The following is a 16542-nucleotide window of genomic DNA, read 5'->3' as shown; positions in this document are numbered from 1 at the left end:
CAACTTAAACCCAGCAAAATATGAGCCATCCATATTCCATCTTGTATTAAGTCACCATGTCCTCGCTGGCCCCCATTGGCTGCCTGTCCCTCAGTGCACATCTTCATCCTCATTTCCAATCCTATCAAGGCCTCGCTGCACCCTATCTTTGCAATATCCAGTACCGCTTGATTATCCAGCTCTGGTCTTTTGTGCGTTCCCGGGGCTGAAATTCAGGGCCGTCAGAAAGCTAGCGGACCTACCTTTTTTTTCAAGTTTTTTCCACTGGGATTGTTGAGGCTGCCTTTCCATCGATTTTTGGGACTCTGCCGTTTTTTTAAAGTTGGACCGGAAGTCGGTCATAGTGCGGGCGGAAGTGCAGCAGGAGGGCAGGCTGAGGGGTGGAAGTTGGGGCGGGATCGGGACTCCGCTGCTGTCAATCAGCAGCGGAGCGGTGATGACATCACAGCGCACCATGCTCTCTCTCCCCTCCACCACAGGATTCCGCCACATGGCCGCTGCAAACTGGCAGTAACGGGTCTTTCTGAGACCCTGAATTTTGGCCCTCTCCTCTTTTGCCTCATTATAGGTGACAGAGCCTTTAGTCACCTTGGCCCGACTTTCTGGAACTCCATCCCTAAACTCCTCTGCCTTTATTCTTCTCTCTCCATCTATTTAACATCCATTTTAGACCAAGCTTTCATCATCATCATCATAGGCAGTCCCTCGGAATCGAGAAAGACTTGCTTCCACTCTTAAAATGAGTCCTTAGGTGGCTGAACAGTCCAATAAGAGAACCACAGTCCCTGTCACAGGTGGGACAGATAGTCGTTGAGGGAAAAGGTATGTGGGATTGTTTACCGCAGGCTCTTTCCGCTGCCTGCACTTGATTTCTGCATGCTCTCGGCGATCAGACTCAGACTCAGCACCCTCCTGGATGCACTTCCTCCACTTAGGGCGGTCTTTGGCCAGGGACTCCCAGGTGTCAGTGGGGATGTCGCACTTTATCAGGGAGGCTTTGAGGGTTTCCCTGTAACGTTTCCTCTGCCCACCTTTGGCTCATTTGCCGTGAAGGAGTTCCGAGTAGAGCGCTTGCTTTGGGAGTCTCGTGTCTGGCATGTGAACTATGTGGCCTGCCCAGAGGAGCTGATCAAGTGTGGTCAGTGCTTCAATGCTGGGGATGTTGGCCTGGTCGATAACGCAAATGTTGGTGTGCCTGTCCTCCCAGGGGATTTGTAGGATCTTGCTACTAAGCTCATGGCCTACAGAGCTGTAGTAATACTCGCCTTGCTGTATGGCTCAGCGACATGGACCATGTACAGTAGACACCTCAAGTCATTGGAAAAATAACATCAACGATGCCTCCGCAAGCTTTCAGCACGTCTCCTATCTCCCAGATTCGCTTGGGGACTATTCCTTTTTAATTTCCCTCTAAAATGCATTGAAATATTTTTCAGTATTAATGGTGCTGTATAAATACAGATAGATGTTGTTACTGAAGTGTTTGCTTTTAAAGAAAATATACATTTAGCAGGTGTACATTTAAGTGAAATAGACTTGTGATGATACTCAATGTGAAAGTAGTTAACATAATAATCAATTCTTGACCTCAACCAGTTGTTCTCCTCTCCAACCTTTGTTTTGCTCAGTTCTTCAAAGGACCTCACTAGCCCGACTATGCCTATCCTGATACAGAATCCAACCTGAAATGTTCATTTACCTTTATCTTTAAAAAGTTGACTGGTCAGTTATGCACTTGTTTTGTTTAGTTTATATCATGAAATAATGAGGGTAATTTTAACTTTGATCACTGGGTCAAGAACGGGTGATAGTGAATTGGTAGCCCATGTTACGCCTCATTTGATTTTATTTTCTATGGTTATGAAGTTGTTGATGGAACATGTTTCTGATTTGTTAATCAATCTAACTACTGAAGTTGTAAAGAAAGCCTGAGAATTTTGGAAATTGGTTTAAAAACAGAAAATTTTAGAAGTTAACAACATGTCAGTCAGCATCTGATCAGAAAGGTCACATTCAAAATGATGACTTTTCTTCCTATTTGAGATATTAATTAACCTTGTTTGTTTCTGGAATTTGTTGTTTATATTTCAACTATATTTTGAGATTTCCTGAATTTTTAGAATATTTATTAAGGTAAATGTTTCAAGGCTGACTTCTTGGCAGCGTATCATTTGATGGCAGCATGGATTGCAGACTTGAGTGTGGACGCAGGCACCATTTTCTGGTGTTTATCACTGGGAAATTTGAAGCGTAGAATATACCTTTATGCCCAATTCTTCAATCTATGCTCTTGTAAGGCAAAGCTCTATACTGGAGCGTAGCCGTACAACCTTTACCTTATAGTGTCTTCATGGCAGAATGTTCAGGTGTACGCTGAAGTAAAATAAATGTATCATACAACTTGGATTTAAACATTTGACATTTTAATCCATTTAAAAATATACTTGCCTTTTTTCACCTTTTAATTTGATCATCAAATAATTTTTCATCAAAAGGTCTACCTCCTTCCAAAAAGTATGTTCCAAAACACCCCATACCAGCTCAGGACATTTCCAAACCTCAGACTGGAAAAGAAGGTATACAGTGTGATGTGCAATTGGAATTAGATTTGAATCCTAATGTAAAAATAACCTGCTATTTAAAAAAAAATCTTTAACCTTTGCATGCTTTGTGCTAACTCTGAAATTCTTGCCTTTTTGCCAAGATTGTGATAACAATAGCATGGGTTTTGTTGTTTGTTTGGTTCATTATGGGCTAGATTTTCCACTTTGCTGTCTGTCGCCCAAAAAATGGGCGATGTTCCAGCGATGGTCGATGTCTCAGCCTTACCGATCGCTGAAACATCGCCCATTTTTTGGATCGCGATTTTCCACTCGGCGATAGGTCAGCGATGTGAAATGGGCAATGGAAAAGGTCAGCGCTGTTACGTGGGCCCAGCGAACGGCCAGTGATGTGGAAGGCAAAAGCTTCCCTAGCAACGGCTTTTGCGCATGCAATTTCTTTTTCGGTTGACAGCCTCTTCCACGTTTTGGGAGGTCAGGGGTCATCCCCACATGCGCAGAAGGCTGTTTGTGGTGGGGGACCTCTACGATTGACCCCTTCACTAAACCCTTCACTTAACTCAAACTCAGAAGCCAACAGTTGTGCACTTACAAGTAATGGCGGAGAAGCTGCAGCCCCCATTACTATTGCTATTACTTTAACTGTTGATAGAAATGCCCTTTCTACTACTAAAACTGACCTTTCTACTAAAATAAATGAATATAATTATAATACTAAATATAAGTTTAAATTTGAGTGGATATATCTGTAAAATACACTTAATAACTCCCAAATTAGTAAACACTCTTGTATTAGCAGCCTTCTCCCTTCCTCCGATATTCGAAATGGCGTCAAAATGGCATCCGTAGTGTCCAGTTCTGTGAGGAAAGCTCAGGAAAAGTAACTATTCTCCAGTGATGTTCTCGGCGAGCGATCAGCCTAGCGATGTGCCGGCGATGTACCAAAAGTTGCACTGGGCGATCACCTCAGCGATCAGCTTGGCGATGTGAGCCGAAAGTTGGGGGGGTAATTTTCCAGCGATGTTTCAGCCTGAATTTCCATTTTTCAGTCAAAATGGGCGATAAAAGACTGTTTTGGGCGATATATGGGCACTAGGCCAGCGATGTGAAGTGGAAAGTCTAGCCCTACGTTTCTTAATTAGTTTTCAATATTAAGAGAAGGTGATGAATCAAAATTGCTTAATATCTATAACTGCTGGCTTCCTAGATTACTTGTACTTCCCAATGTCCCACCAATGTTATCACGAGACCTATTTATTGTTACTATATGAAAAGTTTCATATGTTTTAATGTTGTGTAATAACCTTACATTTTTATTTAACATATTCTACACACTGCTGGAGCTGAACTGGCTGGCCACTTTTTCTTGTGAAACTCTTTCATTCATTTTCATTTTGCTCTCTATCTTTCCTCCACTTTAATATCTCTTTTCTAAACTTATATTTCTCATCTCCTCACTTTCATCTCTCTCCCCTCATTATTTTGTGTGTCACAATTCATTTTGCTTTTTCTCTCCAAATTCAGTTTTATGTCTCCCTCACCTTACTTTAATCTCTCTCTCTCTCCATTTTTGTCTCTCTCCCCCATTTTTCCCCCCTCTCCATTTTTCTTCAGTAGTTTTCTTTTAAGTCTACTTTCTACAGCATGGAGCTGCCACAAAGGAGCAGCACTGGGAAGATGAGGTAGCTGGGCAGGTCTGTCAGTTAGTAAGGGAGTAGGACTACAAGATATTTAGCAGGAAGATGATGGAAGATGCCTGTGTGTGAGTTCTTTTAACGTGGGGTGGCCGTTGCGGACTACCACACGGGCTTAGCAGAGCAAGGTCTTGGGGTGGTTAGGGGGTCCAAGCCGACTGGAGACCAGGCTTTACTGTATGGGCCTAGTTGCCTACGGTGGGATGCGAGCCGTAAGCTCGGCGCTGAGCAGCGCCCTTCGATGAGATGGTGAGAGATCCGAGGCGTGGCAAGTGGGGGTGAAAGATTTGAGGTAATGCTTCCTTCTCTCAGGTATTAGCTCCTGACTAAGGGCAGACATTGGGATGACCAGAGGTCCACTTCGTGGTGGCCGCAGCCATTGTGCGCACCACGTGCTCACCAGGGGCTCCACAGTTGAGTGGGGCCAGCAGCCGGAGGGAGGAAGGTTGGAACATCGCCGGAGGAGTGGAGGCCGGAGGAGTGGAGGTCGGAACATCGTCGCCGGAGGAGTGGAGGCCGGAACGTCGCCGGAGGGAGGAAGGCCGGAACGTTGCCGGAGGAGTGGAGGCCGGAACGTTGCCGGAGGAGTGGAGGCCGGAACGTCGCCGGAGGAGTGGAGGCCGGAACGTCGCCGGAGGAGTGGAGGCCGGAACGTCGCCGGAGGAGTGGAGGCCGGAATGTCGCCGGAGGAGTGGAGGCCGGAACGTCGCCGGAGGGAGGAAGGCCAGAACGTTGCCGGAGGAGTGGAGGCCGGAACGTCGCCGGAGGGAGGGAGGCCGGAACGTCGCCGGAGGGAGGAAGGCCGGAACGTTGCCGGAGGAGTGGAGGCCAGAACATCGCCAGAGGAGTGGAGGTCGGAACATCGCCGGAGGAGTGGAGGCCGGAACGTTGCCGGAGGAGTGGAGGCCGGAACGTCGCCGGAGGAGTGGAGGCCGGAATGTCGCCGGAGGAGTGGAGGCCAGAACATCGCCGGAGGAGTGGAGACCCGAACGTCGCCGGAGGGAGAAAGGCCGGAACGTCGCCAGGGGAGTGTAGAACCGAACGTCGTGGGAGGGAGGAAGGCCCAAACAGGATTACAAAAAAAGTAGTTCAAGAGCAAGCATAAAATTGACAAGCTGGCTCCTACTACCTGTTGGTTAGGACTGTCCTGACCATCCGGGGCAGTGGTTGCATCAGTGATTCCATCTTACAGCCCTGTATCAGTGGCAGAGCGGCTTTTTCTCTCCCGGCCATTTATGAGCCTGAGATCCAGGAGTACGGCAATTTAAGTAAAGTGGGCAGGTGCCCACACTAGGAGCAGCACAGCTTGGCCACTTGCTAGTTGGGAGAAGTGGAAATCGTGGCGTTGGGAAGCTGCTGATGGCCAGTGCAGCAGGCTCAGCAAAAGATTATTGAGCATAGCAAAAATGGGTCCTTCTCCAGGAGGGAAGCCCAGCAGATGAAAGGAGGTGAGAAGGGCTGTGATACATATGCTTATCACTATAATAAATCACACTTGGCCCTTTCCTGGAGCTGATCACCTTGTGACCTTTAGGTTTAATGTAAACTCCAAATGTGAAACCTGCAGGGAGAGCCTGCTTTATATAGGGAAACAGCACGAGTTGCAGTAATGTGTGCCTCCAGGGCTTTCCCCATCTGTTGGCTATTACATGTAATTACATGGTACAATGCATGGTACAGAGCATGGCTGCAAATACATCACAGGCTGAATCGATGAGCACTGCTTGTGGGCCAAGGTGAGCCAGGAGTGTTCCCTCCAGGCCCAACAAGCTACCCGGTAAACACCCCTGCTGCCGATTACCATTGGACCGTTCCCCTGCGATCGGAACACCCCCCACGATCTCTTTTGTAATATAAAAATATATGGGCTAGACTTTCAACTTTTTGTTTTTGAGGCGATAATGGCGGCGGGGCGGGAAAGTTAGCGGCTGGGAATAGTTTGCGCTTTAATATTTAAGTTAGGGCATCTGGGCCCTGCGTCAGGGGGCACAGCGCTAAGGAAGGCGTTGTACACCTCCCTTGGCGCCAGGATGGGACAGTCCCGAGCTAAAGAGCCGGGCCGTGAGCGCTCCGAGAGAGGCCTGCTGGGAGGGGGCGGGGGGGGGGGGGTGGGGGTGGGGCGGGGTGGGGTGGATTGAAGGCACAAACATTTAAAACAAAAAACACTCGCACTTACTTTTGTAATACTTTACCTTCCTCGCCGCCGGGATCGATGGACCGCTCGAATTCCCCAGGCGGTCAATACGGGTGCACTTCCGGACGGACGGGTTGGCCGAGGCTCAAAACTCCTGCCGGTGTCACAGTGAGGGGCGCTGCACACCTGGCACAGCTCTTTCCGGAGGTGCCGCTCAGCGCCGCCGCAAAACCTGACCGGAGGATCGCGGCGGGACGCTGGAGACCTCACCGCCACCTTTCACACCGCTCTCCGGGGCGAAACCCAGAGTGCAAAGGACCGGGAAATCCAGCCCTATATATTTTTAAATCATTCTTGGTCTTTCTCAAAATAAAATATTATTACACCAGTAAATAATACTTCTGAGCAATGACATAAAGAGTGTTTTCAGAAGAAGTGTTGTTCAGATTTATATTTAGTGATGTGTATATCATTTGTAACTTAATGTAACTGTCTCTTTTCTTCCTACGATAACATTTTACAATTTTTCAGTAACTCTTTCTTGGCACTCTTGCTGACTCCTTGTTTCATCTCGTTCTCCACGTTGACTCCGAAGTATTTGTTGACACTCAGAATAATGGAGGGAAAATAATTTTGCGTCAGTGTTTCCTTTGCAGCATGCAGCCAAACATTAATTTACTCTTACACAGCTAATTAATTTTGAAATTGGTAAGTGATAAGACATGACATGGTTAAGTGTAGCATGCTTGGAAGGATCAGGTAACCTTTGACCTGTTGTTCCCAAAGCTCTCCACCGCTGGGGTTTTCCTCGCATTATGTTTGGGTCTGTTGTAGACTCATTGAGAGGGATTGATTGCTATGACTAGTCAACAACTCTATTTTCGTTCTTTAATGTGACTACCAGAACAGTAGAAGGAGAACTAGGTTCACCTTAGTCTTTTTTCGTCCAGCGATTCCTATGTCATGAAACATTTCTAAATCAAAGTTCATTGAAGAATCAAAACAAAAGTAGGGAAGCAAAAGTGCCTATATATAGTAAAAAAGTAAAAAGAAATGTCCAAAATGGCAAAATGAGAGATGGAAAAGGTCGAGAACAAAATTATATTTACATAACTCCTTCTCTGCAGAAAAAAGCTCTTCCATTAATGAAAACGTAATTATTTAAATTCTATGTAATTTGTATGCTAAAGGATGATTTGATCGACTGTGCATTATTTGTCTTTGACTTCTGTATTTCTGAGACTTTAATTTGCCTTGTTCTCTTTTCTCAAATTTATCCTTTCTCTCTGTTCCAATATATGCTGTCTATCCAGCCTCTCTGCCTGCATCATCCTGCTCCTCCTCCTCTACCTCTTCAATAGAGAGTAGACAATCCAGGCAAAGGCAGCCACCCACACGACAACGGAACTTGGCCCACTCAAAGAAGATGGCAACTAAACCAGTACCTGCCATCACCAGGATCACCACGGGTATTTGTTCATATTCACTAAAGATAAAACTATTTTAACCATTTAATCATTACATTATTAGAAGGAAATTGTAAGAAGTTAAATAATTCCGAAGAGTTTTAAAAATGTACTTTTAACATTAAAGTAAAAGATGACTAGTTTTATCTTTTGAATTGACTTCATTGTCAATTGAATTTACTGAAACCTACTGAACCAGGATCACAATTTGTCAAGGCAACTTCAATGGATTTTTCAATGTGAAAGTGCAGTGCATATAAAGTGATTTAATTACTGACTAATGTGCTCCACTGTGGCACTTTTTGTGTACACTGACTCTTACCATTGTATTGTTTAAATGGTAAGGGCAGAACAACTGAGAGAATTATACTAGCTAGCCAATACAAGACGTCACTGGACATTATAAAGATTAAATGATGCAGAACTTATGGGTATGATAGTAATTCCTGAGCAGGAACGTGGCCTAACAAACGGAAGCAGTAGCAGTGAGTTTCAGCTGATTTTAACGGAGGACCTCATTAGAATACTGTTTGCTGACATCTTGACCAAAACAACAGTTAAAATCGTCCATCTGGGATCCAGCGGAATGGGCCCTGGCATTCAAGGAAACTTACCAGCTGGGCTTATTCTGACCCTGGTTCCTGATCCCGGCCGGTTTGGTATGGAGGGAATGCTGCCACAACTTCAGCACTCAGGCCTCATGCTGAATCAGCAGATCAGGCACCAATGACATTATCACAGCTCATTCTTCATAATTACATGGGACCCTGCCGGCTTGGGGTGGGTTCTTTTGCCGCCTGCAATTTAAAATTGCAGTTGGCCAGATTGGGGTGGGAAAGTGTTGGGTAAGTCCCCCACTCAATTTTAACTGCCCTCCCATCAGGTTTCTGCCAGACAGGGGGAGCTAAAATTGACCCCATGTCTTCAATCACAAAACCAATTCTACATCTAAATAATTATGATTAAGCAATTACGATAATCCATTCAGCCTGTCATTGTGAAAGTTCTCATTATACAGGTAGTAGAATAATGTGGCTGGCATCTAGGCATCCAATTTTGCAAATTAAACCTATTATATATGTTAAGCACATTTCATTCATGAAATGCTGCAAATGTTAAATGTTAATTGCATAAGATTAAGATAGCACAAGCAGGAAAATAGTTGAATTATTGAAAAGAATCTATACAATAGTGATGCTTATTCATTTTAATGCATTTGAGAGTTACAATTTAATTAGTCCGAAGGAGTGAACTACTCAGGGGCATCTCTCAGAGACATACCATATGCTTGTTTTTACTTTTTATTGTTTTGTTTTCAATACTATAGGATCAACGTTAATTTAACGCACCCATCGGGATAGTCACCAAAAAATGCAATAGGGAATTCAGAAGAAATGTCTTTACCCAGAGAGTGATGAGAATGTGGAACTCGCTACCACAGGGAGTGGTTGAAGCGAATAGTATAGATGCACTTAAGGGGAGGCTAGACAAGTATATGAGGGAGAAGGGAATAGAGGGTTATGCTGATAGATTTATATGAGGAAAGGCAGGAGAAGGCTCGAGTGGAGCATAAACACCGGCAAGGACTGGTTGGGTCGAATGGCCTGTTTCTGTGTCGTATATCCCATATAATCCTATGTAATCGACGAGAATATGTGCAGTACTGATTTTACACCCTGCCCAATTTTACTCTTCATTGAAGTCAATGGAAAGAAATATTGGGTGTACTGTAAAATCAACGTTCCACCCGATCCTGAGAGTTTCCAGGCAGAACACGAGGTTACTTCTTTCACTCACTTCCCTTCAGTTTTGGTGTCAGTGGCTTCGCAGAATTGGTGGCTTGTGAATATAGGCCCACAGTCACACGGAGCAGTTTCAGGCCACAGATGAAGGAGCGATGAGCCACCAATGGTTCCAGGCTGTATTACAAACATCATTGGCGTACAGAAACAGGTAGCTGACTGCTACATCGTCTCAATGTGGATATTTGAGAAGTTTGTTCGTGCTGTGAGTGGGCGAACCCTGCAGCTGACAAGTGAAATAGATGAGTTTAAATATTTGTACACGCTCTCCAAGTGTAGCTATTTTAAAATCTATAATATAGATACCTGTATTATAGAGGCAATCAATATGAACATTGGTTTCTGCCATTCAGCAGACAGTGTTTCTCCAAATCAAAGTATATCTTTAGCCAGTGAAAAATGAATTTGCAGAGTACTCATAAATAAGAGCTTAGGGATCCAATAATTTTTACATTGTAAATCGCATTACAGTGCCATTTAACACTCTGTACAATTACTTTCATTTGTTGTTCTCTCATTGTTATTACTCTGAACATGGGGAGGGGGGGTGGGGGGTGGGAGGGGGTGAAATCTATGCAAAGTCTGCCCTGAGTTAGCTGATTTCAGTCAGAGTGACGGTGAGCACATTACATCGGTTTGGCACCATAGGAAAATCAGCAGACAATCCTGCTCCTGACCACTACTCTATTGAGAGTGAGCATTGCCATTTCTGAGTTGCTCTGCTCGATGGGGTATAAGAACATAAGAACTTAAGAAATAGGAGCAGGAGTAGGCCATACGGCCCCTCGAGCCTGCTCCGCCATTTAATATGATCATGACTGATCCGATCATGGGGAAGAACAGCATCAGTCTGGGCTGTGATGTGTCCTGTGGTGAAATAGCCCACCAATCCTCACTGGGAAAGCTCACATAAATAATTGTCACTGGAATTGAGGGTGGTCAGTGCTGGTGGATTGATATTCCAGCAGGGAATTTATGCCTTTTACAGGTTGGACTTTTTCCCAACACCTTTGTTCATGTTGGTTCATGGCTACACACGAGTTTCCATAAGCAGACCAAGCACCCTTTGAGTTAAATCTTGGATCTCTGTGGGAACGGCCCCCAGCAGTCAGTGGGTGGAGGCGATTCCCTGACTTCGCGATGAGAGGGTCAAGCCGAGGTGTCCTCTTGATTGAAGATCGGGGCAATGCCAGGATTTCCTCTTGCTGAGAGATGCTGGGATTCCTGCAGATCGGGGGAATGACAGGACTGGGGAGGACAAAGACTTCTTGAAGAGCCTGGGGAGAACACTGTTGCTCCTCCTGGCATATAAGGATTTCAAAGACAGGCAAAGCATTAAAACTTATTTATGCCTCTTCTGGCCAGTCAGCTCCTCCCGCCTTGTTGCTGCTGCCGGGCAGTAGTTGGTGTAGTCATCGTCAACATCTTCACCGAGGCATACGAAAGCATGGGGCTTACACAAGAGATTGGTGTGCAAAATCAAAGCACATGGTATTGGGTGTAATATACTGACAAAAGAACATAAGAACATAAGAATTAGGAACAGGAGTAGGCCATCTAGCCCCTCGAGCCTGCTCCGCCATTCAACAAGATCATGGCTGATCTGGCCGTGGACTCAGCTCAACTTACCCGCCCGCTCCCCGTAACCCTTAGTTCCCTTATTGGTTAAAAATCTATCTATCTGTGATTTGAATACATTCAATGAGCTAGCCTCAACTGCTTCCTTGGGCAGAGAATTCCACAGATTCACAACCCTCTGTGAGAAGAAATTCCTTCTCAACTTGGTTTTAAATTGGCTCCCCCGTATTTTGAGGCTGTGCACCCTAGTTCTAGTCTCCCCTACCAGTGGAAACAACCACTCTGCCTTTATCTTGTCTATCCCTTTCATTATTTTAAATGTTTCAATAAGATCACCCCTCATCCTTCTGATCTCCAACGAGTAAAGACCCAGTCTACTCAATCTATCATCATAAGGTAACCTCCTCATCTCCGGAATCAGCCAAGTGAATCGTCTCTGTACCCCCTCCAAAGCTAGTATATCCTTCCTTAAGTAAGGTGACCAAAACTGCACGCAGTATTCCAGGTGCGGCCTCACCAATACCCTATACAGTTGCAGCAGGACCTCCCTGCTTTTGTACTCCATCCCTCTCACAATGAAGGCCAACATTCCATTTGCCTTCCTGATTACCTGCTGCACCTGCAAACTAACTTTTTGGGATTCATGCACAAGGACCCCCAGGTCCCTCTGCATCGCAACATGTTGTAATTTCTCCCCATGCAAATAATATTCCCTTTTACTGTTTTTTTTTCCAAGGTGGATGACCTCACATTTTCCGACATTGTATTCCATCTGCCAAACCTTAGCCCATTCGCTTAACCTATCTAAATCTCTTTGCAGCCTCTCTGTGTCCTCTACACAACCCGCTTTCCCACTAATCTTTGTGTCATCTGCAAATTTTGTTACACTACACTCTGTCCCCTCTTCCAGGTCATCTATGTATATTGTAAACAGTTGTGGTCCCAACACCGACCCCTGTGGCACACCACTAACCACCGATTTCCAACCCGAAAAGGGCCCATTTATCCCAACTCTCTGCTTTCTGTTAGCCAGCCATTTCTCTATCCATGCTAATACATTTCCTCTGACTCCGCGTACCTTTATCTTCTGCAGTAACCTTTTGTGTGGCACCTTATCGAATGCCTTTTGGAAATCTAAATACACCACATCCATCGGTACACCTCTATCCACCATGCTCGTTATATCCTCAAAGAATTCCAGTAAATTAGTTAAACATGATTTCCCCTTCATGAATCCATGTTGCGTCTGCTTGATTGCACTATTCCTATCTAGATGTCTCGCTATTTCTTCCTTAATGATAGCTTCAAGCATTTTCCCCACTACAGATGTTAAACTAACCGGCCTATAGTTACCTGCCTTTTGTCTGCCCCCTTTTTTAAACAGAGGCGTTACATTAGCTGCTTTCCAATCTGCTGGTACCTCCCCAGAGTCCAGAGAATTTTGGTGGATTATAACGAATGCATCTGCTATAATTTCCGCCATCTCTTTTAATACCCTGAGATGCATTTCATCAGAACCAGGGGACTTGTCTACCTTGAGTCCCATTAGCCTGTCCAGCACTACCCCCCTAGTGATAGTGATTATCTCAAGGTCCTCCCTTCCCACATTCCCGTGACCAGCAATTTTTGGCATGGTTTTTGTGTCTTCCACTGTGAAGACCGAAGCAAAATAATTGTTTTAAGGTCTCAGCCATTTCCACATTTCCCATTATTAAATCCCCCTTCTCATCTTCTAAGGGAGCAACATTTACTTTAGTCACTCTTTTCCGTTTTATATATCGGTAAAAGCTTTTACTATCTGTTTTTATGTTTTGTGCAATTTTACTTTTGTAATCTATCTTTCCTTTCTTTATTGCTTTCTTAGTCATTCTTTGCAGTCGTTTTAAAATTTTCCCAATCTTCTAGTTTCCCACTAACCTTGGCCACTTGATACGCATTGGTTTTTAATTTGATACTCTCCTTTATTTCCTTGGTTATCCCTTCTCTTACCACCCTTTTTTTTCACTGGAATATATTTTTGCTAAGCACTATGAAAGAGCTCATTAAAAGTCCTCCACTGTTCCTCAATTGTGCCACCGTTTAGTCTGTGTTCCCAGTCTACTTTAGCCAACTCTGCCCTCATCCCACTGTAGTCCCCTTTGTTTAAGCATAGTACGCTCGTTTGAGACACTACTTCCTCACCCTCAATCTGTATTACAAATTCAACCATACTGTGATCACTCATTCCGAGAGGATCTTTTACTGGGAGATTGTTTATTATTCCTGTCTCATTACACAGGACCAGATCTAAGATCTCTTGCTCCCTTGTAGGTTCTGTAACATATTGTTCTAAGAAACAATCCCGTATGCATTCGATGAATTCCTCCTCAAGGCTACCCCGTGCGATTTGATTTGACCAATCGATATGTAGGTTAAAATCCCCCATGCTTACTGCCGTTCCTTTTCACATGCCTCCATTCCTTGATTATTGCCCGCCCCACCGTGAAGTTATTATTTGGGGGCCTATAAACTACGCCCACCAGTGACTTTTCCCCTTACTATCTCTAATCTCCACCCACAATGATTCAACATTTTGTTCATTAGAGCCAATATCGTCTCTCACAACTGCCCTGATATCATACTTTATTAACAGAGCTACCCCACCTCCTTTCCCTTCTTGTCTATCTTTCCGAATTGTCAGATAGCCCTGTATGTTTAATTCCCAGTCTTGGCCACCCTGCAACCACGTTTCTGTAATGGTCACCAAATCAAACCCATTTGTAATGATTTGTGCCGTCAACTCATTTACTTTATTTTGAATGCTGCGTGCGTTTAGGTAGAGTGTTTTAATACTAGTTTTTAAACCATGATTTTTAGTTTTGACCCCTCCTGCAGCCCCTTTATATTCATACATATTGTCCCTTCCTAACACCATGTGGTTTACACTTACCCCAGTGCTACTCTGCTCTGTTGCCTCCTGCCTTTTGCATTCTTTCTTGGGGTCCTGTTCATCTGAGCTCTCACCTACTCTAACTAGCTCAGAGCCCTCTCCTGGGTTCCGAATACTCCTCGCATTGAGGCACCGAGCTTTCATGCTTGCCTTTTTATTACACTATGACCCTTTAGAATTTTGCTGTACAGTAGCCCTTTTTCTTTTTTGCCTTGGGTTTCTCTCCCCTCCACTTTTACTCATCTCCTTTCTGTCTTTTGCTTCTGTCTCCATTTTGTTTCCCTCTATCTCCCTTCATTGGTTCCCACCCCCCTGCCATATTAGTTTAACTCCTCCCCAACAGCACTAGCAAACACTCCCCCTAGGACATTGGTTCCAGTCCTGCCCAGGTGCAGACCGTCCGGTTTGTACTGGTCCCACCTCCCCCAGAACCGGTTCCAATGCCCCAGGAATTTGAATCCCTCCCTGCTGCACCAATGCTCAAGCCACGTATTCATCTGTGCTAGCCTGTGATTCCTACTCTGACTAGCACGTGGCACTGGTAGCAATCCCGAGATTACTACTTTTGAGGTCCTACATTTTAATTTAGCTCCTAGCTCCTTAAATTCGTCTCGTAGGATCTCATCCCTTTTTTTACCTATATCGTTGGTACCAAGATCCACGGTGTGGCCCTGGACAATGTGGACCATTTCCCATTTCTCAGGAGCCTATTACCAGCAAGGGCAGACATCGAAGACGAGGTTCAATACCGCCTCCAGTGCGCCAGCACAGCCTTCAGCCACCTGAGGAAGAGAGTGTACAAAGATCAGACCCTCAAATCTGGCATCAAGCTTATGGTCTACAAAGCTGTAGTGATATCTGCCCTCCTGTATGGCTCAGAGACGAGGACCATATACAGTAGACACCTCAAATCGCTGGAGAAATACCACCAACGATGCCTCCGCAAGATCCTGCAAATCCCTTAGAAGGTCAGATGTACCAACATCCCCAGCATCGAAGCACTGATCACACTCGACCAGCTCCATTGGGCGGGCCACATTGTTCGCATGCCGGACACAAGACTCCCATGCAAGCACTCTACTTGAAACTCCTATATGGCAAGCGAGCCCCAGGTGGGCAGAGGAAACGTTTCAAGGACACCCTCAAAGCCTCCTTGATAAAGTGCAACATCCCCACTGACACCTGGGAGTCCCTGGCCAAAGACCGCCCTAAGTGGAAGAAGAGCATCCGGGAGGGCGCTGAGCACCTTGAGTCTCATCGCCGAGAGCATGCAGAAAACAAGCGCAGGCAGCGGAAGGAGCATGCGGTAAACCAGACTCCCCACCCACCCGTTCCTTCAACCACTGTCTGTCCCGCCTGTGACAAAGACTGTAATTTCTTAATTGGACTGTTCAATCACCTGAGAACTCACTTTCGGAGTGGAAGCAAGTCTTCCTCGATTTTGAGGGACTGCCTATAATGATGATGGGTGTAGGATTCCCCTGCGTGGACCTTAAAATTTATATCACCGGGACACGACTTTTGCATTTTAAGCCTGTTTTTAGCGTGATCCTCGCGCAGGGCTGGAATTGCCGCCGTTAATATTACAGCGGCCAGGAACACAGCGACTTGGAGGTGGGATCTTGATTTTTAGGATTTTAACACCTCGGCCGATCTTTTCCAGCTTGTTGGGTGTGTGGGTAGGATTAAAATCGCGACATTGATAATTGGATGAACTGCATTTTCGTTCAATTAAATATTGGGAAGGCTGAATCCATTGTCTTCTGTCCCTGCCACAAATTCAGTACCCTAGCCACTGACTCTATCGCCCTCTGTAGGCACTGTCTTAGAATGCTTGCAACATTGGCATCCTATTTGATCCCAAGCTGAGTTCCCTACCCCATGAGTATACTGCCCATTTTGAGGTGCTAATGGCGGTGGGGCATTAAATTTTGCGCCAGGAATTGGTTTGCATCTGCAGCCACAAAATTCATCAGCTGGGTCCTGAGTGTGGAGCGGAGCACTAAGGGAGGCGTTCCATACCTCTCTTAGGGCGCTAGGCCGGCTGAGCAACTGAAAATCCTGAGCTAAACAGCCGGCCTCGGAACACCCTTGGAGAGGTTTCCCTGGAAAAGAAAATCAGCAAAAACATTCCCAATATCGTAGTGACGCCACATAAACATAAATCGCAAAAATAAAAAACAATCACACTTACCTCAGGCAGGCATTCCTTCCCTTACTGCCGCTGGTACAGCTCGGACCGCCCGCTTTCCCAGGCGGTCGCACTACGGCACGCTACGAGTCCCCTGAAAACGAATTTCAAAACGGTGTCGCAACCAGGGGGCGCGCCTCTCCCGTGCAGTACTGCTCTGCGCCCCCGCACCGAATGTCCTGGCGGG

General features: G+C 45.5%; 1 protein-coding gene across 5 annotated transcripts in view; it reads left to right on the top strand.

Moving 5' to 3' along the window:
* Positions 1 to 16542, top strand: part of LOC139273030 (CAP-Gly domain-containing linker protein 4-like) — a 372964-nt gene that overhangs the window by 212386 nt on the left and 144036 nt on the right. For 4 of the 5 annotated variants that reach the window (XM_070889307.1, XM_070889309.1, XM_070889310.1 and 1 more), the window contains exons 10-11: positions 2496 to 2576; positions 7703 to 7858. In XM_070889307.1, coding sequence (XP_070745408.1) covers positions 2496 to 2576; positions 7703 to 7858 — 237 coding nt within the window. The remainder of the gene's footprint in view (positions 1 to 2495; positions 2577 to 7702; positions 7859 to 16542) is intronic. The other variant, XM_070889311.1, reaches the window with a different exon arrangement.

This window comes from Pristiophorus japonicus, chromosome 9, assembly GCF_044704955.1.
Source record: "Pristiophorus japonicus isolate sPriJap1 chromosome 9, sPriJap1.hap1, whole genome shotgun sequence".
Classification (NCBI taxonomy): domain Eukaryota; kingdom Metazoa; phylum Chordata; class Chondrichthyes; family Pristiophoridae; genus Pristiophorus; species Pristiophorus japonicus.
The sequence above is the reverse complement of the archived record's forward strand: the minus strand, read 5'-3'. Positions and strand labels throughout refer to the sequence as shown.